We start from the raw sequence: 19,020 nt of genomic DNA on the forward strand, positions 1-19,020 counted from the left end.
GAGTCCATATGTAGGAATTAAAAATAGACAGTATTAGACAATTTATTTTCAGTTATTAAGGCTCTATTAACTGAAATTACAGAACAACAAATCATTTTAAAAGCAATTTAAGAATAAAACATACATATATATATACAGTGTATATATATATATATATATATATATATATATATATATCATGTAATAATTCTAATTATATATATCATGTAATTTAATTGCTTTAAAAGGGCCATTCTCACCACCGTTAGTTAAAAGATACAGTTCACTGAACACATTTTAACCTTCTGTGACAACATGTCCCAATGGGGGATACATGGGGAAAGTTTACACAGCATATGCTTATGACTTTTTTAATGGAACACAAGACAATTCATAAAACAGCTAAATATATTTAAAGGGTAATGAATACATTTTATAATGTAAAATATTTGATACACGTGACAAATCACCAATTTGATATTTATACATAAAAAATACCCATGTCCTGTATACCAGTTTTAAATCACCCTGACCTGTTTATATTTATATAAAAAAATGATAGGTTTTTATTTTTCAATTTAGAAAATGACTTACAAAATATTAAATCCTTTTTTTTTTTTGTTTAAATATAAGAGGGTTTTTTTTTTTTTGTTTACCCCTAAAGAAGAACATTTGAATGAATTTGAACACTTTCATTGAATAAAGATAAAGTTGATTTTAAGAATAGGCCTATCCATCTTTAAATAGCCTATATACCATTTCGGTATAGACATGATATGGTTATGTTTATCCCTGCCTGACTCTTCTTTTTCTGTTTTTTTATTTTTTTTTTATTTTTTTTTTTAGGTATACATCCTATCTTTCTTTGTCATTTATCTCAATAAAATCCTTCAATTGAATAAAGACAACATTTATTTTATCCATATTCATAGCATGAAAGTATACCTCGTTATTATTCTCTATCTGTCCCAGACCAATCACTCACATCTCAATAGGTCCTAACTTTCCTGTTTATCGGTTCAATCTGGATTTGTCTAATGAGGCACTTGTCCTCTATGGCGGTGTGTGTGTGTGCTGACGTAGAGGTGGGCTGGCAGAGAGTTAAGTGGAGTAGTCTGAGTGCCATCAAGATAAGGCAAACATCAGAAGTCCTGAAGACAGTAGATTGCTCAGTCTGAGTACAGATGTACATGAGTGTCTTGTGTCAGATGATATCTCAGCGGATCCTCACAGCGTCAGCTCACATGTTCGTTCATTCATTCATTCTTTCAACAGAAAGCACCAGCAGAAAAAAAAAGTTGTAAAGTGCTTTCATGAATGAGGTGTCACGACATCGCTTGGCACTCTGCAGCATCATTTGATTTCTCGTCAGATTTGGACGATCTGAAGCTGATCGCTGGAAAGCTGTGCGCGTATTGCACGGATCTTCTCCTCAAGCAGAAGAGTTGTTGTGAGAGAGTTTTGCAGAAGAGGAGCAGCAGCATGGATTACTTTTTATTTCGACTCTTCTGTTCTTTGGCTTTGGCGTCGCTTTTAGTTCAAAGGTAAGGACTTTTCGAGTTAAATTGAAACGATTTCATTCGCTTCTGCGCATGAATATCTAGATCTATTTAATGTAAATGTTTGTTCAGAAACATACACTAAGTAAATTATCATTCTGTTCTTACGTCTCCAACCTTCAAAACAAGAAGTTTTGGGGATCCGTTTTTTGTTTTGTTTCCAACATCTTTGAGAAAAGTATAGTAGGCTATAGTAAAGCCTATAGTGTTTTTTTTTGTTTTGTTTTGTTTTTTTGTTTACTCTTTTATAATGTAAGTAAAGTAGTCATAAAGTTCTGAGGTTGGCTATTTGGTTCGTTTTTGATTGATAGATTTCAATATTTTGCTAAACAAAAATGTCTTCATTTAATACCAGTTATACAGTAGTTTATATGCAGATTAGTTACTTTGTTTATATAATTTAGTATAATATATGTATAATATAATAGTGTATAAATAATGTATAACATAATGTTATATTGGTAATTTGCATTGTATTAGTTTATACACTAAGTTAAGTTTCACATAACTTTTCTTTAATGTAGGCTACTGTTGTTGCATCTGATATTTTGACAAGTAATCTCAAATCAACCCCATTTGATGCTAATTTGTCTGCATGTGTATAGTATCTATTTCCAGCAAATGGAGTATTTTGTATTAGTCATGAGCATTGGGCTCCACAGTGGCTCAGTGTCACTCTAATGTGTGACACAGCAGTTTTGTACGACCCATGGGGTATTTTTATATTATAAACACATACACAATGCAAAATGAACTCAAAAACAGAGTATTTATTATTTATTACCTCTTTAAGCATCTTTGGATACTTGATAAGTTTTCATTCTCTCTTCTAGGGCAGATTCGAACGAAATCCTGGGACTAAAGATCCCCTTTGACCCCATTCTCAATGCCAACACGGTGTGTTTGACCCTGCCTGGCCTGACAAAGAAACAGCTGGACGTGTGTATGAGACATCCAGATGTGACGGCCTCTGCCATACAAGGCATTCAGATCGCCATCCATGAGTGCCAGCATCAGTTCAGAGGACATCGCTGGAACTGCTCAAGTCTGGAGACCAGGAACAAGATCCCCTATGAGAGTATTGTCTTCAGCAGGGGTAAGCAACAAAATAAACCTATAACTATGTGGAACTAGTGACGAATTCGTCAGTTTGTCAACATTTCGGGTGAAGTTTTTGGAAAAGCTGGTTTGGTCTGTGCTTTTCTTGGGGCCATTGTGTATACAATAACAGAATTTCAAATTAATGTTGGTATTCATACTTAAGTAATTGCATCTAAACTGGTTTGGTAAGCTTGAAACTGCCCCATATTGGTAAATAAATCCACGTTTGTACATTGCTAACACACATAAATGTGTGATAGTAGGAAAATTGTATCAGTCAGAGGCATATATCACTTAAAAAAGTGAATGTAAATATCCTGCAAGGGGGGCTTCCCTGGCCAGCTAATGCTTTTACTTTGTGCCAGTGCAAGTGCTGTGAATTTGCTTTCAGCATTTTCCCAACCCTCAGTGGCAAAAGCAGAAACCTGTTTAGTTAGTTTCTATAACCCAAAGTGACAGTTTCCTTCAATCTTTAATTCATTTTCCCACTTCCTCCACCATCAGCGCATCCGGGCATGCCTCTCACTTTAAATTATTTGTTAGATTGATTTGTTCCAGGTCTTTCATTGGCTTGGAAGGAAATCTAAAACAGCATTTCCATGTCCGTGTCTTCTGGCTGCACCTAAGTGCCGTTTGCCCCCCATAGAATCATGAGAGGATTGCACGAGCAAAAAGCTGCACCGGCTGGTGTCGTGTTTGTGTGTGTGTTTCAGCATTCAGGTCTCCTCTGTGTGAGTGTGTATGTCACTGTGGGTGGGTGGGTTAATAGGCGTAAGCTCCTGTGTATTTTGAAATGATCAATTGAACATCGTTCAGCTATCTCAGATCTTTGCTCTGAGCCCCAGGGGCAGTTCTGCCATCGGCAAGCATTTTTGGAAAACACAGCGAATTCCTGCACTGACTGTTTCACACCTGATTTAAGTCTAAAAGTCTCATTAGTCATTTGTAATCGCCAAAGATGGACAAAACAGGACATGGAGATGAGGCGAGGCTGCATTCACGGGCCTAATAAAACAAGCCCCAATCTGCATTAAACACGTTTTTTAAGTGGTAGACATAGGGTCGTGGCCGGTTTAAAACTTGTTCAAACTTGGAAATTTCTGTTTCTCTTGAAGGATAATTTACAATAAACCAAAGGTCTTTAGTGGTCACACAAATGCATATGAATGCAGACAGTCAATAATGCAGAAATGATAAACTTAAAAAAATCTGTTGAGGGGTTGACACATACAGTAATCTGTGTCTTCTAGAGTTTCTTTCAGATCTTTGACATTAACCAGCCTGATTAAGTCTTGTTTTCCATTGTTTTAAATTATTTAAATAAAAATGTGTGTATAGATATATAATTTCTATATATTGTATATATGTCTCTGTCTGTGTGTTTGTGAGTGTATATACTGTACATACACAAACATATTTATATACATATATGCTTATATGTGTATGTACATTTACACACACACACATACACAAACATGAAATATATAAATGTAATAATATATGAATACACAAATATCATGTAAACAAACTTTTGTGTTAGATGCGATTAATTGATTTGACTGCACTACTATATATATCTAATGTATTTGTGTGTATATGTATATGTAAGTGTGTGTATAAATATATACTTTATATTCTTTTAGATCAGTTACCAGACTTCTTTTTTTTTTTTTTTGAGACAGGAATTTTATATGTATACTTAAAGAGAGTATTTTTTCATACTGAAGAAGTGCCCTTTGATTTTAGCAAGCAGAAGGAACTATAAACTATTTAGCCCTTAGTGGGCTCTTTCATGTTTCTGAGCATGGCCTTCTTTAATTCCCCATCTGTCCCTGAAAGTGATTCAGGAGAGTTTGCTTTTATGAGACCTCCGTTTATTACTGTTTAAACCCATTAGCGTTCAACAAGCCTATAGCACACGCAGGCATTCCTGGTGAAGCATCTTCTTTGGAAAAACCCTGGAAAAAAAATATTGTCATTAAATATTATTATACAAGGACAACAACATAACGTGCTACTGCTAGATGTGGCTCATGTGTTTGAACGTATTTGCTGAGGAATTTCTTAAATCTTGTCGGAGAGCATTAAAGTCTGCCACACTTCAGTTCCAATAAAAAGTGTGGTGGATGAGCGCTGAAATCCAGATGAGCGGCATGTGATTAGTGCAGATCAAACGGCTGCTAACGGTAGCCAGGTTAATTGTAGCCACGTTTTTGAGCTCTACGCAGAGCCTGTGTACAGATGAGCATGTCTGTGCTTAGCTACACTAACCAGAGCTCTCCACACCTTTCCCAATTGTCCCTGCATGTGCATGCCTTGGATACTTAAGCGCTGCACTGCGTTCACTAGATTTGTTGTGCTTTGTCCTGGAGGTCTTTGGGTTTCTTGTTGTGTGGTGGAATATACTGGTGCTGCTGTCAAGCATCAGGGTGATAGTGATCTCCTCCCCAAAGCACAGGGGCAAAGTGGGCGATGGACAACATTTGAGTGAGGCTTGCCTGAATAATCCCTTCTATTGTCTCTTTGGCAGGTTTCAGAGAAAGCGCATTTGCATACGCTATTGCGGCTGCCGGTGTGGTGCACGCTGTGTCCAATGCCTGCGCCATGGGCAAACTGAAAGCCTGTGGCTGCGATGAGAAACGTAGAGGGGACGAGGAGGCGTTCAGGATCAAACTCAACCGTCTGCAGCTTGAGGCCATCAACCGGGGTAAAGGAATGGTGCACGGCGTGATGGAACACTTTCCCGCCGACGCTCTCGGTCCCCAGGACTCCTGGGAATGGGGCGGCTGCAGCCCCAACGTGGAGTTCGGTGAACGCTTCTCCAAGGAGTTCTTGGACTCCCGTGAGATGTACAGAGACATTCACTCCAGGATGAGGCTTCATAACAACAGAGTTGGCAGGCAGGTGAGAGACGTCGTTATTTTGGCTGTGTGTGATGTGTGACACTAAGCCTGAATGAATCAGCAGTGTTGGATTGCAAAGGGGATCGACTTACGCTCCCTTTTAAGGTGCGTTAAAACACGCTGTTCAAAGATGAGCGCTTCTTTTCTACCGAGATACTATAACCGTGTCACATGTACAAAAGAAGACAATAGCGGTTGAGTTCCTCCTTTTGATGTACCTAGAAGCTACAGGTTTTCTCCAAGCGGCAGTTAAACATGAAGGGACGCTCATGTTGCAGCTGTGCTCTTGAAAGCTTCATCCCTGTCCGTTTTGCCAAGCGTAACATTTTTTTGTTTGTGCGTTCCCTGCATCGTGTGATCATTGCTTTTTCAAAAAGCAAGCAAGGGGCTGGCATCGAGAGAGGTTCGTTGAACTTTTTGCCTGGGCTCCTGCCTGTGCGTAAACGTATAAGAGCTGGTGCCCCGTCAATGCTCAATTTGGTGCTCTCATGAATCTTTTCCGATCTCCACGCAAGTGTCCACCCCCCGAAGCACCTACCAACTGCAAAACACTTAAATGAGCAATAACTCCACTCGAGCAAAAGCAAACATGTGCTTCTCTGAAACGTGTTATCTTTGGATTTGGGAATGTTTAAAAGGCATTTAAGCTTTATCAAAATATGCCTTCCCTGGTGTTGCCTTTGATCAGTGAGTCCCTCCTAGTGGCAATGTGTGATGCAAGGGATCGAGTTGTTGTCTTTTTGCCTGTGTTGGACTAATTAGATAATAAGAGGTAGATTAGCGGCACTGTAGCGCAGTTGAGTTGGGAGGAATTACAGGACGTAATAGGTGAAGAACGGATGGGACCTTTCTGAGTCTTTACTTATTACTTTTGTTTTTTAAGGAAGACAAGTGGATGCCACTATTGCAAACATATCACTTATTTTAATCCATAAACATTTATTTCATGCAACATGTAGTACAGAGCACAAAGTCATCAGAAATAGGCTATGTACACAAATTGAATTCTTTGATGACAGCTTACCCACTCTATATTTGCCCAACCAACTTTATGAGGAGCATTCCGAGATCTTGAATAATGTTCTTAGGACACTGTCTTGTTATCTGCTTTCCCTTCACTCTCGGTCCAAGTCATCCATCTCAAATAAATTTTTTTTTTTTGTTGTTGTTGTTGTTGTCGTCCATATAGTCATATAGTGGTTATTTAAGAATAAGCATCTTTATCATTTCTTTAAATGTACTGTAGTAAGATGTGTTCAAAACTTTTCACTGGTACTATGCTTGTTTATGATTACTCAAGCAGTTGTTGCCCAGTTGTTCATAAATGTTAGACTCCAGCTCCTAAATTATTTAATAGATCTGGAAAGGGTATCTTTAAGAGGTAAGCATTTTTTTTATTTTTATTTTTTTTTGGTATTATATGATCACAGTGAAATTTGGAAGTGGAATACATGAGCCATTTATTGTCTATCCATCCATATCCCATTTAATGAATACTGTATATGTAAAAAAATTTACCTGGCGCCTTTGCCCATGGCTTTGTGTTCTTGTCTTCTTAGCTTCAATGATATGTTGTACTGGAAGTTGTTGTAAGAGATTTAGTCTTTAACCCCTAATTTTCAATTGCATAACTTATATGTCTACATTCCATCTCCATTATAACGAAACCCACAACATACTACGCTGTGTGCACTGTAATAGTAAAACTGACCACGGCGTCCCCCAGTTGACGTTGTTGAATGTCGCACTTACTTCAGAGTTCCATCACTTCAAAGTTCCTACGCTGAATGCAACCAGGAAAATGGCCCTAGGGGAAAATTTAGTTTTTGGGGGACAGCCTTGGATGCTAGTTCCAATAACTGAGTTCCTATAACTACCCGGTGCGAAAGCCCCTCTAAACTAACACTTATCTTATTTCTGCGGTTTCATATTTGGTAATCCAAAACATTGCTTTTTTTTTTTTTTTTACCAGATTTTTTACATTTTTTCCAGCTCATGCATTCCCTGGAAACTGAACCCATAACCTGGTCAGTGCTATTACTCTATTGAGCTACATTGACTAACACCAACTCTAAGTCGTATTACTCTTATCACTACCATGGTTTTAAAGTCCCCCTGTTTTAATTTTTAATGTTGTTTATATGTCTATGTGGTGTTTTTAATATGCTTTAAGACAAACCATGTGGAAACTCATAAATCAGCACCATTGCTTCAATACTACCATTGGGTATAATCAACTATATGGTGTTCTCCACGTATCAAAGCGTTTCTGATTATTGGTAGATTTGGTGAATGGGAACATGGTTTGTGTTACATTAGCAACACATTATTAGCTGTTTGATAACATAGTCAAGCAAAAGTCTAAACATATTAATAACCGTTTCACAAGTAATCCGATCAGAGTAAAGTAGTATGCATATTTGGCGTGCTGTAAAAGGGTTGGGCTCAGAATTTGGCCTGAACCCACACTGTAAAAAAATGTTTTCATGATTTGTAATCACATTTTTTCTTTTGTCAAATCAACTTAAATAATTTATGTGGTTCAGATAACATAATATTTTGAGTTTCTGATGATTAAGTCAATCTCCTTTGTATTAACTCTTTTTTATTATTATTTCAATGAACTTAAAATTTTAAAGCAACCAGGTTACTTCATTTTTTTTTAAGTTAAACCAACCATATTTTTTTACAGTGCAGATTTAAAATGTAATGCATGTAATGCATGTGATCAAAAATGAGTTTTAAGGGATACAATTATTTTAAGGGATACAATTAAGAGGGACTCTAAGAGCTTCATTATGGCTTGTAACTCCAATATTGTCCAACTCACTTTGGTGTTGCAATAAACAGCAGCTAATCAGCTGTGCGTTCTAGTTGTGGGAGGCAAGATATCATCATGGATTAATCTGCTATCACTCTTTATCAGGACGGTACAGAACTGTAAATTGTAAATGACCATGATAAGCTCCAATGGGCCATCACTGGCAGGTTCACACAGACAGAGTTTCAGATTGTTCATTGTTTGCTGCTTCCTCTTCTCCAATTTGTCTCTGTATCGTTCCATCAGTTTTCTGGTTCCCTTGATTATTTAGACAAAACATACTTGGTCAGTCCTAAATAAAGTAACAGATACACTATTAAAAATAGAGGTTCCAAACTGCGTTTTTTTTTTTTTGTCTTTGTGTGAAGGAACACTTCGTAAAGAATTTTTTTTTTTTTTTTTCCAAGAAAAAATAATGAATGTTAAAATTTACTCATGGAACCATAAATGTCAAAAAAGAACAAGAAAAAAAGAACCTTAGTTCTGTTTCCCATCTATAATACTTCTGATGATTCGCATGTCCAATTTTGTGTCTTGCTCTATACACTTTGACACATTGTTCTAGAGACTGTTAATTTGGTATATTTCCAGAGTCATTGTTATTGATGAATTCTGTCACAGTTTCATGATTTATTGTTATAATTATCATGATCATTGGCAAAAGCCACCCATTTGAAGAGCTCTCAAGAGCTTAAGAGACGACACTTCAAATGATCTATATTGTTATCAGTTTCTAAACTGATTAATTGTTATTTACATTGGATGATCTATAAAGGATGCTGAAAGTTCAGGATTTCTGTCTGAGAAGCTCAATTAGGAGGTGTGGTCTTTGATCAAGCTGCCAGCAAGTGTGTGATGTACAGAGAGACGCCATTGTTTAGGAATATTTCTTCTACTTCTGCCAGTAAGCCTATTTGGCATCCAAATCTGATTGTCAGAAAAACAATTTGCTGCTACCGAAATATGTTACTGTTGGCAGGTTGTCTTGAGTCAGTGTCAGCAAGATGAGAAAGAAAAGTCAGAAATCCAACTTTAATTAAACGAATTTTCTTAAACGATATGTGATCTCAAAATTCATAATTCATGACATTATTTTTTTCTGCTTAGCCCATTGTCTTTGGCGATTGGATCCCATTATTTTGGCAGATGGGTGATGTGACGTAGGGGTCCCGGGTAGGTGGGAACATGCTCTGTATCACAGAGTTTTTTTTACTTGCAAGGTTTGCGACCCAACGTTCGCTCACCTCACCACCTCCCTCCCCGGGAAAGGTAGTCGCTTGTCGAAGAATGTAGTGACTTTACTGGGATGTACATGTCGCCTCATGCCCACCCTCTGGTTCTCACGACGTTCAGTCTTGTTAAAAGCTCTAATTAGTGGCTGCTGGCTATTTGGAAACAGATGTTTAAAGCTAGCAAAAGATTTTAGACATCAAACACAGCGGGAAGTAGAAAGACATTCGCCCTTCCTTCCCCAAATACAACTTTTAAACAATCTGTCACTGGCCAGGGCAACAAAGAGAGAGAGAGAGAGAGAGAGAGAGAGAGAAAGAGAGAGAGAAAAGGAAACTGCATGAAGAGAATCAATTTAATTGTATTGTTTTAGGATTTGCCATTCACCACTTCTGGCAACATCATATGGACTGGCGGGGCAAAAAGAACAGGGCATGTTTTTATGTTTGCAGTAGTAGCCGATTACATGGCAACGTCTAGTGGGGTTGTAAATTATTTTTTGTATGTTTTCATTGGAGCTCCTTCCACTCAATGAAGACCGGTTGGAAAGCCAGGCAACGTTTCTACTTTTAGAGCAAGGCAAGCAAAGGGCAAGAGTCGGTACGAAAACACAGTTTATAAGAACGATGTTTTGACCTAGAAGTATTAGTGACATTTCCTACATTTCTTTGCTATATACACTACACATGATTTAAATGTAAACACGTTTAATTGACTAAATACATCACAGTCTGGTCACGCATCTATCCGAGACTTTAATGAAGATGTGTGTCGGGACATTGAGGTTTTTGGTGGAACGCCTCCTCTAAAACATCAAAGGATTCTCATTCAGCAATTCATCAAGAGCCATTAGATGGAGGATCATGTTGTCAGGTACCCTGTCATCATTTTGTCCTAGACCTTCAGTGGACGCTCCAGCTTATACCTAATAGTGTCTTACTGCGACTACAGTGCCCTGAACAGCAAAGTGCTCCACCATGGGCTCTATGCACGGTGGTATTTCAGGTGAGGGTTTAAGGATGCTCCATAACTTCCGCCGATCGTAGAGCAATGCAATACCGAGAATTTATATTGAACTTTATACTCCATGGTTATACTAAAGAAACGTTAGTCACAAAAACAGACAAAACATACATCCCTCTTTGTGTTTATGCTTCTTTTTAAAATTATATTAAATAAACATAACTATATATAAAATTACATCTAAACGTATGAAAGTTTCGTTTCAAAGATTATTTTTGACAGCAAATTTTGAAGACTGCCATAATCCCGTTTTCCTCGGTTTTAATCTCCCCATCCGGAAACTGACGAGCGTCCTTGCGTCAAATTCGGAACTTATGCGTGCATATAGCCCATAATCACCTCTGTCTGTGGTGATGCGTTTTGGACTAGCATGCAAATATTTTAGACATCAATATTGTCGTTGTACTAGTGTTAAAGACATCATAAAATGAAAGCTGACCCAATTTACAATTTAATGTCAACATTTGATTTTCTTTCACATTCTGACTATTCAGAAAACAATTACAAGAAATTATATTTCATTTAAAGAAAGCAATAATGCAGTTTCATTCGTTTAATTTTCACTGCAGATTTTCCTGCAGTGCTCCACAAACTGTGCTGTTCTCTGTAGCCTACCTTTCTTATACATCTGGGTTTCTAAATCTTTTATACGTTACATAGATGTTTTTGTTCACAGAACAACTTTATCTGGAATAGTTTTACAATAAATTGAAGGAATATGAACAATGTGGAAACTCTTTATTAGAAAGGAAGCCATGCATGTTGCCATATGGCAGTACTGGAATTGCACTAATGATAAGTGGCATCCTGAAAAGAAACACTATTCTTAATATTTTTTTGTTTGTTTGTTTGTTTGTTTGTTTGTTTTTACAAATCAAAATCCATTTCCCAGTTACACTTATTTAAACATTACACAACTTTTTGTATTTTTACATTTACAATGTTAATAATTTTCTATTTATTAAAACGTTTAAAGCATTTTTACATTTACGTTTTAATTTTCTATATGAAAAATCGAATAACTTTCTCCACTCGTTATGTGATGTTTAAAAGATTAAAAGACAGAGAAAGGTAATTTAACCAATAATAGCATAGCCAATATCTATATCAGCATAATATCACTCAAATGAAATCCAGATGGATAAAATAGTCCCACTCAGAAATAGGGTTGGGTATCGTTTGAATTTGAACGATTCTGATTCCGATTCCGATTCCTTGTTTCGATTCCGGTTCCTAACGATTCTCGATTTCGATTCTTTTAAGAGGCAGGGTCAAAAAAGTTTAGCTAACCTTGCTAACCAACGGCCTTTCTGAAGGAAATAATCCTTTCTGAAGGAAATACTCCTGTAAAAATACTCCTTTTGTCACAAATTGTGCATTTTGCGGAGATTTCGTTATTTTTGGAAAAGTGAAGCCACACTTTGGATCGCCGACGTAAGGTACTCATGTTCGACTCACGTGGTTATGCCAACACTTCCGGTAGACGCTTCTTTGTTGGTGTTGTTCAGCGGTTTCTTCTTCCGCTCGGCGGACTGTGAATATCAAAACTAGGAATCGAAATTTTAACTTTTGAACGATTCCGGGAAAAATGAAAAGTTAGTCTCGGTTCCAATCGATACTCGATTCTCGATACCCAACCCTACTCAGAAATATGGCACATCCAAAAAGCTAAATGTGTTTCAAATGCTTTTTCAGTTGTTTTTAATAGTATTCTTAAAGGACTTTAGTATCATTATTTGATTAATTATTGGGGAAAACGTCTGACTTGAGGGGTTGTACATTTACAACTGTTTTGCTGTATACTGCCTGTGGTCCAAATGTGCTACCAATGTGTTTTACTTGATCTCAGTCTGGTGCCAGTTTATGGGCGAGCCTGTCTCACTTTTTCTTCAATTAAAGTGGCCCAGATGTGGCTCTCAATTTGCTCTGCACCAATGAAATGACAGCACACCCTTCAAAACATCCACATCCACAGCATGTCGGAAAAGAAAATGTGCAAATTTATAGGCCCTAATATGTTTTGCTTGCAGAGCCATTTATAGTGGCTTCTGCTGTGTTACTGTAGCATTTGGAGCAGCACATGTTGCTGTACACATCAAATGCTGATGAATAACTGCAATACTTCCACTGCACTTCTGCTCTTGCCAAAGACATGTCAGACCGAAAGATTAGCTTTTTTCAAGGATGAAATATGCCTTTAGGTTTGTTAGGTGCTGACACTCTTTAGATTTCCAGAACACCCCGCGATTGCACTGTAATTGTATGTTCCTTGGCTTATAAAGTGCTGTATCCCTATAGAAATTGTAGGATACACTGGATAAAACAAATCTACCGGTAAAGCCCATTGTTCACAAGTCTCATTCTGTGCAAGCAAGGCAACACAGAGTCTTAATAGGCTTCGCTTCAAGGATGTTAATCTGTTCATGGCAGTCAGAGGAATGAGGTGTTCTTCATCGGTAGCTCCTTAGGCTAGACATGCAGCCTGCCAGGCTTCAGTCAGACGCTCCACCTCTCCACAGACCCGATAGATTATCCTGTTGTCACTTAAGCAGGGCGGCAGCTTCCATGAGCGCTTCCTGTCTCTTCCTCACTTCCTCCACTGCTACGCCACTCCTGCCCTTAGGTGCCTAGTTCAGGCCGAAGGGGAAGAAGAGCAATCAGACTCTGTGATCTTCCATCTCTTCCCTGTAGCTCCCTCATCATGGGCCACACATGGCAAGAGCAGGCAGGTCCACTTACTACACTGCTGGAGGTGAGACATTTAAATTTCCGTCAGGTCCTCGGCACTCAAAGCGAAAGGATTTGAATATCTTTATTTGTCTGTACCCGTATTGCATTGGCCCTCAGGGGACTGATTTGGCTTCCTTTTGGAAGGCTGCAGGCTCTCGAAACGATCCCGACCACGAAAGTACTAGTGCCGGAAAGGATTAATCTTTGTTTTCCCACCACTAAGGGTTAATTTGAGTACCACTGAGATGTTTGCCTCAGCCTGAATTTTTTTGTCTATGTTGAGCGAAAACGGTTTTGTAGTACCTGATTTGCCATTGTGGGTGTATTGTTGTGATTGATGGTTGTTATCTTTGGCCTCAATAAGGTTATATCTGTTTCATATCTGTCTCTCCACTGTGTGTGCCCATTCATATAAAACCGACCTGGCTCCATTTGCATGCACACCTATGGTGGCTAAGAGCTTGAAATAGAAACCACCGGCATGCAAACCGCATAGCCTGGAGAACTCACAATCTTCAGGGATGGGACATGTCTGCTTTTGACAACTGCTGAAACCGACCTGCGACTTAAGGTGAACGGCAAAAGTGTAAAAATGAATAAATAAATAAATCAGTTTTAGCAGACCCTCATAGGATTGTAAATATGTTTTGAGTCACCTCAAAAACTGAAAGACATTTTATATATATGCTGAGTGACATGAAATAGCATGAAATCTTGTACAGTGAAACCTAATCCGTTGAGTTTTGACAGACAAAACTCGACTTATCTCTAAAGACGTTCAAACTGTGTTTTGTCCTGTGCTGAGCGCTATAGGAAGCCTGAGACAGTGTGAAATGTGGGATTGCTAAGCCTTACTGTTTGTGCCTGTGTTGTTGATATGGGTGGATGCTGGGGCATCTGTCAGTAGTGAGGGTGGCCCCTCTTCCTCTTGGTAATTGGATCTAAAAGTTTATAGCCCGGGATGACAGACGAGTACATTGTTGAGAGAATGGGAGGTCTGAACTTGTGAATAGGCCATCCCCACCATTCTCTGACATGTCATGTATTAGAACTCATTACCACACAGAAATGTTCATTAGATATACTAGACTGAATAAATCTGTTAATAACATATTTTTTTGCTCAAAAATGCATAAAAATACAACTATTGTACAATGACTTGGATACAATGGCCATACAACAATGACCCTGTTTACTCCTGGTAATAAGATTTAAGTGTTTTGGTCAATCGGATCACAAGTGGACGATGCTAAATACAAGTGTAAACGGGGTCTAAAACATTTTGAGCTAGTCCACTTTTGACCACTTCCAGCACATGAACAAAAAAGATATATACATTGACTTTCCCATAGACCCTCCCCTTTTAGAAATCAGGACAGAAGTTGTTGAAAGTGGACAAAAAAAGATGGATTAAAACACCAAATGTAAACGGGTATGTGTCTCCGTCTTCCACTTGTGATCCGATCAACCAAAACACATCGTAATACCAGGTGTAAACAGCTAAAATTTATTTAGATATTTGAGATAAAATAAAATCAAATAAAATATTAGGGTGGTATAACTTTCCTGATTTTATAAATAAAAGTTAAAATAAGTTTAAAACCTTTTTAATCATATTATTTGCATAATTGTTTTGAAATATTGTCCTTTTTTGTCCTTGTGTAGACCCTCTCATGGCATTGCAAACTATACCATGCCAGCTATGGTCCATATGTGCTGTGGTTTCCAGATATTAACTCTTCCTCGTCTGTTTTGTTTGTGTGCAGATTGTGGTGGACCACATGAGGAGGAAATGTAAATGCCATGGTACATCAGGAAGCTGTCAGCTGAAGACCTGCTGGCAGGTGACTCCAGAGTTCAGAACGGTGGGCTCGCTGCTGAAAGAACGCTTCAACATCGCCACGCTAATCAAAGCCCACAACAGAAACACAGGACAGGTGGAGCATGCCCACTCCACCAACCGACGAAGAGCCAACGTGAACGATCTGGTCTACTTTGAGAAGTCTCCGGATTTCTGCGAGAGGGACCTCGGCTCGGACTCTGCTGGGACGCAGGGCCGGATCTGTAACAAGACCAGCCAGGGCATGGACAACTGTGAGAGCCTGTGTTGTGGACGGGGACACAACATCTTACAGCAGACTCGCAGCGAACGCTGCAATTGCAAGTTCCACTGGTGCTGTTACGTGGTGTGCGAGGAGTGCAGGATAACAGAGTGGGTCAGCGTGTGCAAATGAAATGAGCGATCATCTACTAAATGTACAAAAACAGACATTAAACATAGGGAAAGACTAAGAAATCCCTTCCTTTTTGCAATGGACTGCCATTTCCATGATTCCATTGGAAAGCACAAAAAGCGGACTGAGATGAATTGAGTGCTAGAGAAGTGTGCACATGTTTGCACACTACATGGGTCCAAGCACAAGATTTCAGACTGATTTTTTGGACTTGCACTGCATATAATTTCAGAAAGTATTTTTAATTTAAATAAATTACAAATATGAATATATTGTGGAGTATATTGCCAACAGAGCACTCATTGACACGGCGTTGTGTTCGTTTTAGTTTGGTTTTGAAAGAAATCAGTGGTGCGCAGTCCTGTAATATAGCACCAAGCAGCCGCATGGGATTCCGGTACTTAAAGAAGAGAAATATATGTACTAATATATATATATATATATATATATAGACACACACACTCCTTAGCAAAAAGTGTTATTTTAGTGTTTTTTAAAGGTCTTAATCATTTTAATCACAAATCACTGGTCAGGAAATGATCACATAACTTCAGAAATAATTGCACAAATGCTGTAGATAAAGTAACTTTGCACAGAATAGCCTTCCCCAAATTGCAGACAACTTTTTACAGGAAGAAGAATCAGTGTTGTTCCACTCAATGTTAATGGCTTCAAACAGTAGCTGGACAAAGTATCCCAGTTCATTTGAGTTTAATGTGAGACCAAGTATTCACTATAGGGTTCAAATCTGGACTCTGACCAGGCCAAAAAATATGAGCCTGTTGGACTTGTTCTCAAACCACTTCTTTGTGGTTTGGGCAAGAGCATTGTCTTGTTGAAAAGTAACATCTGATCATTCCTCTAACAACTTTTCGTATGCGGGAAATACGCCATTCTGCAATATTTTCCTGTACTCCAAAGCATTAAATGACTTTTCACTGTGAAGTAGCTCATCAATCCCAGCACCTAAAAAGGCATTCCCACACAATGACATCTTCCTTCATGCTTCACTGTGGTAGAGATGCATTTATTATTTTTTATTTTTTTTCACCAGATATTAGAAGACACCACTCTGGAGCATCACACAACTTGCGTTGTATTGTGATTCATCACTTCACACACAACTTCCCATATTCTGCCAAACAACTTCATTCTCTCTTTGATGTTTTTGCAGAGACATGAAATAGCTTTTTAAGTAGTGCATTTACTTAAATTTAGCTAATTTCCTGACCAATAATTTGTGGTTGAGACAATTATAAAACTTAATGTGTTGCCATTTTGGGCTTGGCTTTTTTCTTTCTTTCTTTTTTGCCTAGGAGTGTCTATAGTGATATATATATATATAGTACATTCATGATGTTTCATATACCTTTGCACAGAACCATTTGTCAGAAGAGTTTAGCAAATAAACTCTTAGTATAAAAAACGGTATCATATACCAGTTAATATCAATTAAAAAAGGCCAGCATGTCTTCCAGTGATTGTACATAAAACCACTTTAGTTCTGGTAAAAATGTAGACTGGTCTTCAAAGGCTTGTTTGCCTTGTCAATGGACACATTTTAAGCACAGTCATATGAATGGACTGCACTCATGTGCAAGCTGTGGATCAGTCCTGGAGACCAGTAGAAAGGACAACACTACATGGATATATATGGACAAAAGCATGACAAAGACATCATAAAATCTGAGGAGACTAAACGTGTGAAAGAAGCTGGATCTCCACAGATGCTTGTGTGTATGACGTTTCCCTGCTAACTATTGGCTGTAACAGGAACATATTCACCAGAGCTTTTAATGTCAGTCAGTAGATATTTAGACAAATGTATAATCACATCCTGATCACCACACCCATAATGTGGTAGCTATAGGCCCCCTGGACTCACCAAAATTTATATAAATGATAATTTCTGCCTGTTCAACTGTTCAGACATGAGTTGTTTTAGCATCTTTACATTGTCTTACATAATGTCTTATATAAAGTAGTAAAATATCTAGTGATATTTTATGAAAATAACTGCTCATGGCCAGTGTAAGAAACTTTTAGTTTCAGTTTTTTTTTTCATTGAATCATGAAGTTTCTGCGAAAACCATTACTTTGATCAATAATAACTATACATAGAATAAGCTTTTGAACACGTTTGCCCATCTAAACCATATTTCTTTGTATCTAGTTAAAATCTTGGATCCTGACTACTCATAATTGCGCAATACATTTCAAAGGAAACTCCAACCAATTTTTCATTCAGTAGTTTTAGAACTTGTCCCAAAATGAAAGAAGTAGACACTAAATCATTCCTTTTGTGTTTATTTTAATCTTCGAATTTTGTTATGTCCTTCTGTTTTGCTTTGTTGTTGTATTTATTTATTTGTGTGATTTTTCTCATGTTAAAATATATGCCAAAACATCAAATAATGCATTTGTAAAATAATATTGAGTCAGTTGAATATTGAGTTTTCAGTTAACTGAGTTCTGGTTAACGTTTAATTCAATTTGATTGTTTGCACATTTAGACCAGTTATCCTGGAGAAATGATTGACATGAAATACTGTGCGGGGTGAACGCGATAATAGGCATTTTTATTTTAAATGGTATAATTTTAAATGGTAAAATTTTTTAAGTTTGAATATATAAGTTATTTTATTTTGTGGATAACTTAATATTTGTAAAACAATAAAGAACTTAATTATAGAAAAGGATGACGAGTGATGTTGACATTCCTGCATACCAGCTTTCACATTTGAAATGATTTGCATGTGCAGCAGGAAGGAAGAAAAACAGGCATTACACAGGACTGATGCGATGGACATCGTACAGACCAATATTTGGTATCGAACATGTATCTTTTAATTTTTGGAAAGCAGGAGTATTTTATTTTCGGTTCTCTGGCAAAAGTAAACTATTTTTCCATTGCAAACCACATGAAGAGTGAGGACATGCACGTTGTTGCAGCCTGCACAGAGACGCCCTCAGGGCTTCAGTCAGTCAACAACCATTTATAGAGTAGCAAAACTGATCATCTATGCCTTTATATAAACATGTTTCAGCATAAATCAGACAAGTAACCTTTTTAATCATTAATTGTCACCATTGTTACTCTAAAGAAAAGTAATGAAATACTACCTACTAAATGCATCTTTAACAGTGCAATTACCTTACACTCTCTCTAAAAAGTATTGTATTACTTGTTATTAATTACTTTCTAATTCCCATTTCAACCTCAACCAGTTGAACAGTACAAGGATATATGAAACTGCTTTTAAAATTCTGAAATAAATAATATAAAATTGCAAGGATTATTCTTGAACTGACCAAAGTATTTACATTAAAAACATACATTTTAAATTTGACATCTGGTTATGTTAAATCTATTATTGTTGTATACATAATTGTTCCATAGTCTATACAGTATTTAATGCAATGGCATCAGAAGTAGCGAT

At 37.5% G+C, this 19,020-nt stretch overlaps 1 protein-coding gene across 1 annotated transcript; it reads left to right on the forward strand.

Moving 5' to 3' along the window:
* Positions 1-1,110: 1,110 nt before the first annotated feature.
* On the forward strand, positions 1,111-18,270 carry wnt10a (wingless-type MMTV integration site family, member 10a). The gene is made up of 4 exons (XM_039655281.2): positions 1,111-1,523; positions 2,372-2,634; positions 5,170-5,543; positions 15,113-18,270. Exons 1-4 carry the CDS (start codon positions 1,297-1,299, stop codon positions 15,578-15,580), a joined length of 1,332 nt encoding a protein of 443 aa, XP_039511215.1. The 5' UTR covers positions 1,111-1,296; the 3' UTR covers positions 15,581-18,270.
* The last annotated feature ends 750 nt before the right edge of the window (positions 18,271-19,020 follow it).

Source organism: Pimephales promelas, chromosome 7, assembly GCF_988280905.1.
Source record: "Pimephales promelas chromosome 7, fPimPro1.hap1.1, whole genome shotgun sequence".
NCBI lineage: Eukaryota > Metazoa > Chordata > Actinopteri > Cypriniformes > Leuciscidae > Pimephales > Pimephales promelas.

Coding starts and splice junctions, on each gene's coding strand:
- wnt10a (XM_039655281.2), top strand. CDS start 1,297: ATGAGGTGTCACGACATCGCTTGGCACTCTGCAGCATCATTTGATTTC. Junction 2,635..5,169: donor GAGTATTGTCTTCAGCAGGG/GTAAGCAACAAA, acceptor TCTCTTTGGCAG/GTTTCAGAGAAAGCGCATTT. Junction 5,544..15,112: donor ACAACAGAGTTGGCAGGCAG/GTGAGAGACGTC, acceptor GTTTGTGTGCAG/ATTGTGGTGGACCACATGAG.